The sequence below is a fragment of the Saccostrea cucullata genome, unplaced genomic scaffold (genome assembly GCF_032062105.1).
Source record: "Saccostrea cucullata isolate Sc308-1 unplaced genomic scaffold, CSIRO_AGI_Scuc_v1 ctg3031, whole genome shotgun sequence".
Classification (NCBI taxonomy): Eukaryota; Metazoa; Mollusca; class Bivalvia; order Ostreida; family Ostreidae; genus Saccostrea; species Saccostrea cuccullata.
In genome coordinates, this window is record NW_026934579.1 from 17,934 (window position 1) to 26,007 (window position 8,074).

Genomic DNA, 8,074 nt, shown 5'->3' on the forward strand with positions numbered 1-8,074 from the left:
GATCACGAAGCGAACGCTCTACCACTAGGCTACCGTGACCGGTACGAGTAATTGATATAGCAAAGTAATTTCATAGGTCCCTGTGACTTTGTTATAACTTTGTTTTACTGTATTTCATAAATTAGTATTATTGTTTTTTAGATGAATTAAACTCCATTTTATTTTCACAGAATGTATGCGATGGGCTGCATCATCGTTTTGAAGGAAAAGGTTACACTATTTATTACAGACAGCAAGGAAACATCATTGAACACCACCAAATAATAAGACTCCAAAGGTGGGAGAATATATGTCATGCAACCATTTATAGATTTTTAATGAAATTACTGCATTATATAAACTTGATATTCCATTTAAAGTAATTTATAAAATCAAAACAACCATTTAGTACCTTAATAATAATGTAGCATAAACTAAAGAATTCTAAATTGATGAATGATAAGTTCTTGTACATGTATATTGTAATTATTATTTTAGGAATAATGGAAAATAAGATATTTAAAGCTGTCAAAAAGCAGAGTTTAGAGTTCAGTGGATTCCATGACGGTACTTTGGATAATGTTAATCAGGCAGCAATTCTTTTCCAAAGGATCTTAAGTGCTTTTAGAAGAGGCTAATAAACAAAGGACAGTCACTTACTACAGAAGAGAAGCAGGGGAGATTAATGATATTCTGAGTGGCATGATTGCACCTTACAAAGATGTAAAACTTTAAAAATTGTGTTTACATATACAATGATTATATGATAAATGTATCTAGTAATCAATATTAATATGATTAATATTTTCAAATGTTTTTTACATTTTACTGTTTATAATGAAAAATAATAATTTGTGTTGTATTTGAATTTGGAAATGTAAAGGAATTTATTTTAAAATGTAAACTGATATTCTAACATGTAAACATGTACTGGCGTATGTAAATGGTGTATTTATTGGACTCTGACAAAAGATGATGCTACTTCTTTTTTGGTGAAATTATTAATCACAATGATTTTTGTGCACATGATTTTTTAGCTCACCTGAGCCGAAGGCTCAAGTGAGCTTTTCTGATCACATTTTGTCCGGCGTCCGTCTGTCCGTCTGTCCGTCTGTCTGTCTGTCTGTAAACTTTTCATATTTTCGACTTCTTCTCAAAAACCACTGGGCCAATTTCAACCAAACTTGCCACAAAGCATCCTTGGGTGAAGGGGATTCAAGTTTGTTCAAATGAAGGGCCACACCCTTATTCAAGGGGAGATAATTGGGAATTAATGAAAATTTGGTGGCATGTTTTAAAAATCTTCTTCTCAAGAACCACTGTGCCAGAAAAGATGAAACTTATGGGGTAACATCCTCAGGTAGTGTAAATTCAAGTTTGTTCAAATCATGACCCCCGGGGGTAGGGCGGGGTCAAAATGGCCGACCAAAGTTTTACATAGAAATATATTGGAAAATTCTTTAAAAATCTTCTCCTCAAGAACCACTGTGCCAGGAAAGATAAAACTTATGGGGTAACATCCTCAGGTAGTGTAGATTCAAGTTTGTTCAAATCATGACCCCCTGGGGTAGGGCTGGGCCAAAATGGCCGACCAAAGTTTTACATAGAAATATATTGGAAAATTCTTTAAAAATCTTCTTCTCAAGAACCACTGTGCCAGGAAAGATGAAACTTATGGGGTAACACCCTCAGGTAGTGTAGATTCAAGTTTGTTCAAATCATGACCCCCGGGGGTAGGGCGGGGCCAAAATGGCCGACCAAAGTTTTACATTGAAATATATTGGAAAATTCTTTAAAAATCTTCTTCTCAAGAATGACAGAGCCATAATTCATCAAATTTATATGGAAGCATCCTCAGGTAGTGAAGATTCAAGTCTGTTCAAATCATGACCCCCTGGGGTAGGGCTGGGCCAAAATGGCCGACCAAAGTTTTACATAGAAATATATTGGAAAATTCTTTAAAAATCTTCTCAAGAATGACTGAGCCATAATTCATCATATTTATATGGAAGCATCCTCAGGTAGTGTAGATTCAAGTTTGTTCAAATCATGACCCACGGGGGTAGGGCTGGGCCAAAATGGCCGACCAAAGTTTTACATAGAAATATATTGGAAAATTCTTTAAAAATCTTCTTCTCAAGAACCACTGTGCCAGGAAAGATGAAACTTATGGGGTAACACCCTCAGGTAGTGTAGATTCAAGTTTGTTCAAATCATGACCCCTGGGGGTAGGGCGGGGCCAAGATTGCCGACCAAAGTTTCACATAGAAATATATAGGAAAATCCTTTAAAAATCTTCTTAAGAAAGACAAACCCATTATTCATCATATTTATATGGAAGCATCTTCAGGTAGTGGAGATTCAAGTTTGTTCAAATCATGACCCCCGGGGGTAGGACGGGGCCAAAATGGCCGACCAAAGTTTTACATAGAAATATATAGGAAAATTCTTTGAAGAATAGTAAATCCATGATTGATCATGGGATTACTTTTGGATTTTAACTTTTCAACAATAAACCAATTTCTACTTTTTCATAGCTACAGTACTCAGGTGAGCGATGTTGCCCATGGGCCTCTTGTTTTAATTTTCTATAGGGTATGGTATCTATGAAAACTACTCAGCCTTTTTGTTTGGCTATTTTTTTAAATCATAGATATATTTTATTTTCTTGATAACTGAAATCCTCAAAAAATGATATTTTGTTGTTTTTTTGTCAACATGAATTATCTCCCCCTTTCAGCTTGAAATTAGAAATAATACTGTTGATATAGATATAATTTGATTATTGAAAATAAATGAATGTGTTGTATTTGGATTTGGAACTATAAAGAAATTGTTTTGAAATGCTATTTATAATTTAACATGCATATTAAATATATACTTGACATTTATTTGACCGTGATGAAAAAGTGAATTTCCCATTTTTGTATAAAACTCTTCAATGGCTTTTGGAAATTAATAATCAATTGCACAAAAATGTTTTTTATATTTTATTTTCCATAAGGTATGGTGTCTAGGAAATAAAGACTGTCTTTCTGTTTGGCTGTAGTGTATTTTTTCTTTAAATTTTTTATCATATAGCTGAATTTAGCTGTAAATCCTTTTAAAATTGAAAATTTCAGTTTTTCTCGACATGGATTATCTCTCCTTTTCAGCTTAAAATTAATTAAAAACTATTACTGGACGTGGTAATAATTGGATTAATTATGAAAAGTAAATAATTTAATTGTATTTGAAAATGGGAATGCATTCCATTGCAATCGATGCTAGTAAACATGCAATATGAACAGTCAGTGCTTTATTGAGAAAGACATATAACGACACGGTGTCTTAATTCTTTTTTAGTAGAATAGAAATAATATGTTGATGCATGATATAATCATCGCTTTCAAAATTTATTGAGCTAAATAATAATTTTTTGACAGCCTTTTCGACCTTAATATTCCCAAACCGGCTTTTTTGCGTTTGAAATATTTTTTGTTCATATAAATGAAAAGTACAATCTAATTAAAATTAGACCTTTCATCTCGCTCTTCGTTTTTAATATGTCGCTACGAAGCGACATATCAAAAACGAAGAGCGAGATGAAAGGTCTAATTTTGATTAGATTGATGAAAAGTAGTACATATATTTTAATTATGTTAAAAGCCACAGGTTATATAAATCCATGTACATAATCTATGACATGCGAAAATAATTATAAAGTGATGAAGAAATTTCCGAAATCCAGTTTGAATAAGCAATAGACACAAGTATTTGTACATGTAATGCATTGCTGCGACAACTAGGTTTGTTTACGTTTACTGCGGATATTCTTCCATTTTTAAATAACCCTTGAAACAAACATGCATGAACAATAGCTGAATAGTCAGAGCCAAGAGGTCCGACACATTATTCCTTTGAGAGACAGAAGGAATTCTGCATATGTAAGGTGTACTTTTATGTATAAAAATAAGTGTATTTTTCCTACTCTGATTTTCTATTTGAAAGTTTGAAATAAATTTTCAAATAAGTCATCGTTCGATCATCATTCCATTTCAAATTCATTTTCATCAGTTTGTACAAACTGGTCCTTCGAATGAGAAAGTATAAATCTATGTCCTGTATCTTAGTAGGTGCTTGCATGAAAAAAAGATCCCTCCCTGCTGAATGGCCTTGATCATGAGTGCGAAAAAAAATGTGTTGCTCCCTACCAGCAAGTTATCACGTCTCCATATGAGTGAAAAATTCCCAAGAGAGACGTAAAATAACATACAAATAATCAATCCTTCATTTTAATCAACTTTTTATATGTACACAGGCTTTGTAATCAGGACCAAGAGGTTAGACACATTATTCCTTTGAGAGACATAATGTATTCTGTATACATGTATGTATTGTGTACTTTTATACATTTATATATATATATTACAAAAAAACGAAACATTTGATACCTGTATCTTCCTCCTGACGTTTTTTGTTTGAAGGTTTGAAATATATTTTCAATTTAGTCATTCATAAACTCCCGTTCAATTGTCTTTCCATGTCATATCCATTTCGATCAGTTTGTTCTTAAACTTAAACCCCGTGGGGATCCGGGTTAAAATAGATCCTCAGTTCCCCCTTGGTTGTCGTAAAAAGCAAATAAATGGGGCGGTCCTTCGGATGAGACCGTATAAACCGAGACCCCGTGTCACAGCAGGTGTGGCACAATAAAGATCCCTCCCTGCTCAAAGGCCCCGAGTGCCGAGCAAAGGCCTAAATTTGCAGCCCTTCACCGGCAATGGTGACGTCTCCATATCAGTGAAATATTCTGGAGAGAGACGTTAAACAGTATACAATCAACCAATCCTTAAACTAAACTTAAACATTTGGTTTACCGGTTCAACAACATCATTTAATTCAATGTTAAATCATTGCAATATTGATCCATAAATTAAATGAAAAAAAGATAATTGAATATACAAGTTAAAGGCTTTTTTAAATGTGCATATCAAAGAAATTAAAATTCTCCATTAAGAAAATTTGATATTGTTTGTGGAACATACGAATCGAATCCACACACTGTTAAAGTAAAGGGATCTTCAATGTCTCCTATGGAGACATCGGAACAGGCTAAATTACAAACAACAAGTCTGACTTCTTTGTTTCCGGTGGCCTCTCGATAAAGCTGCAATGCCTGAGAAGGATGGGGGTCACTCAATGAAACATTCGAATCTGTGTAAATAACGAAGACGTCGTATCTCCTCTTATTTTCAAGAGCGTATTTGAAAGGCCACGAAGCATCCGCTGGGATGTCCCTCACTGGACGAGCGAGAGACCTTATATTTTCAGTTACTTCATTTAAAGTATCAGAAGACCCAATAGGCAATACGTTCACTTTTTCGTTTGTGAAAACAATAGCATCGCAATTCTTTTCCGTTTTAATTGTCAGAGTCGACATAAAAGCAGCAACTTCCAATGCCTGTAATGTTGGGGCACCTGCTACATTGACGCTTTCTTCCATTGATTTACTGATATCCAGTGCTAGTAGAAACCGCTTTTCTGTTGGTTTGACATTATTGAAAGATAAGTACAATCCTTCTTCGAGTGCAGAGCAAATTTGTGGATATACTGGCCATTGCAGTTTTCCAGAATGGTTCTCACCTCTTTTGTACTGGTTTAGAGCCAACATGTACGTAAATGGGTGAACGGCCTCCTTAGCAAGTAGTTCTTTGTTTTTTAATTTCGCAATGATTAAATGCTCCTCAAAGGATATATTGTCTCCTGTTGGATTTTCCACTTGAAATAGTTCTAACTTGGACATTTTCCCTAAATTTCGAACCATGGCTGTTAAAGGCATATGCCTCGCAAGAGCCAGCCAAATACCAATATCATTTAAACAGAAGGTTGGCAATTGCTCTCTCACTAGTCTATGCTTCAAAATAAGTTTCTTTATTTGAGAGATATCTTTGGTACTTTTTGCGGTCTCTATTCCAGATAGAAGATCAACAATTTCTTTTAAAAATGATTTCTGGTAAGTTCCTTGCTTCATTATCTTTTTCATAAATTTGGTTGAATCTGCATATTTTTTACCTTTCACTGCAACAATAACCAGATACTTTAAGACTGGATTCTCTTCGCTCACTTTAAGGTGAGCTAGGCGAATCACAGATTTGTGTTTCCATCCGTATCTTCTGCAGTATTTCGTGATATGAAGTGCTAATAGTTTAAGCTTGCGTTCTTCTGTGCCGTAACTCAGATACCAATCGCAGATTGCCTTCCGATGTGCTCTACCCCATCCTTTAGACGGCGACAATTGAGAAATGCTTATCTGTTTGCAAAAATCAAGAAATCGGAAGAGTTGAGTAGGAATTCTACATATTGATTTCAATGCATTATATCCGGACATTTTTGTTTCCATATCATTCGATCTGCAACAGAGAGCTAAAACAAAAAGCAAAGGATCCTGTCTGCATGTGCGATATTTCGTTGAAAAATGAACAAGAAGTTCAACAATTTTCTTTCCTTTACCCTCTTCTATTAATCTGAAAGAAAAAGTAAAACACTATAATTTAGAATTTCTTTTCTTCTAACAGAGTTAATGCATTAAAGAAAAACTAAATAGAAAGGGTTGTTATATTAGAAATAAGAATTAAAAGAAAGCCAAAACACATCATAATTCATTTAATTTAATCAGCAATTATTTGACAAAAACTTCCATAGAAATGTAAAGATTGAGAAAGGTAGATGTAAATCAAATTTTATTTTAGTGCTGCCCTACAACACCATGATAATAAATAAACATGTAGAAATGATATATAGAAAAAGTACTTACTGAGAAACAAAGGGTAAATCTTCAACTCTCGGCTCACGACTGCGTACCCAATAATTACGACTAGATGAGCCAGTGCAAATGAAACTAGAGAGCTGAAGTTCAAAGTTTGTTTGAAATACATATCCATGAACTTGATTTGGAAGCTGATATGTGGAAATTCGCACAGTTTGGCTTTCGCAGTCTTGGGGATCTGCTTGCAGTCCAAGAAATTCCTCTTGTTCTGTAATGTCCATATCTTCTACAGTATTTGACGCCATCTTTATTTTGGAAATTCCCTCAAATGTACTTTCGGTTTGATCTTTTTCTTGCTTAGTGACGTAGAGTTGATTCCCTTTTTGTTATTCCTCCATAATAAATAGAAAGTCATCACTGTATGTTAGGATATAATAGAAATTTTACTTTGATCATTATTACATCCTTGACTGTCCAATTGATGAGATTTAAATAGGTAGATTAAAGACCCCCATTAACAGTCAGTGACCTACCAGATTTAATCTGAATAGAAAAAATATTTTACATGTAAGTAGCTAATTCTTTCCTAATTTTTTTAGCTGCAGAAATGTTTCACAGAATCTGTTATTGCACAGCAATTTTTTCTGTATATGAATTAGGGTAAGTTCCCAAAGGCTAAAAAGAGGCAGAAAAACAAATGTGTATCATTATTATGCCTTTTACTTTGAAACATAAACCAAAATAGAATGGAAAAGTATTAAGGAAATAATATTCTTGACATATACTAGAACCCATAAATACTTATAAACGAAGTGATTAATTCTGTCTTTGAGGTACATGCATGTCCTGTTTATTTTGCCCTTCCATCAAAAAATTTCAGTTCATAAAACTTACAGAGAATAATTCCAAAGTTAAATAAATCAATACTATGCGCAAGCAGATTTTAAAAGGATAAGTGTTAAAGGAAATTACAAAAAATAAAACGCAACTAATTTAAAAAAATGATATTGAAATAACATATTAAAGAAATAAACAAACTTTTCAATGAAAAAATGGAAAATACATATTAAAGAATAACTATTAAATAAAACAGAATTATTTAATCCAGAAAATAAAATTATTTAATCTATAAGTGCATGATAATAACATGAACTAATAACCATTCCATAGAGATCTCGTTATGTAAAGCATTAAGTTTATTGACTCAGGAGGACTTAACCTTTTATAGTCAATGAGCACAGGGTGTTCACTCGGATGACCGCATATATATTCCAAGGCATCTGTTATCGCCTCTGATATTTCAGGAGGTCAATGTTTGACCTGCTACTGATCTGTATTCTTTAAATG

At 33.6% G+C, this 8,074-nt stretch overlaps 1 protein-coding gene across 1 annotated transcript; it reads right to left on the reverse strand.

Annotated features, from left to right (window-relative positions):
• Positions 1-4,832: 4,832 nt before the first annotated feature.
• On the reverse strand, positions 4,833-7,073 carry LOC134241025 (RNA-binding protein RO60-like). The gene is made up of 2 exons (XM_062723125.1): positions 6,776-7,073; positions 4,833-6,485 (listed from the first exon to the last, which is right to left on the reverse strand). Exons 1-2 carry the CDS (start codon positions 7,030-7,032, stop codon positions 4,961-4,963), a joined length of 1,782 nt encoding a protein of 593 aa, XP_062579109.1. The 5' UTR covers positions 7,033-7,073; the 3' UTR covers positions 4,833-4,960.
• Between the last annotated feature and the right edge of the window lie 1,001 nt (positions 7,074-8,074).

Excerpts from the sequence above, each read along its gene's own strand:
- LOC134241025 (XM_062723125.1), bottom strand. The coding sequence starts at position 7,032 with ATGGCGTCAAATACTGTAGAAGATATGGACATTACAGAACAAGAGGAA. Across the intron at positions 6,486-6,775 it reads GATTTACCCTTTGTTTCTCA|ATTAATAGAAGAGGGTAAAG; the intron begins GTAAGTACTTTT and ends TTTTTCTTTCAG.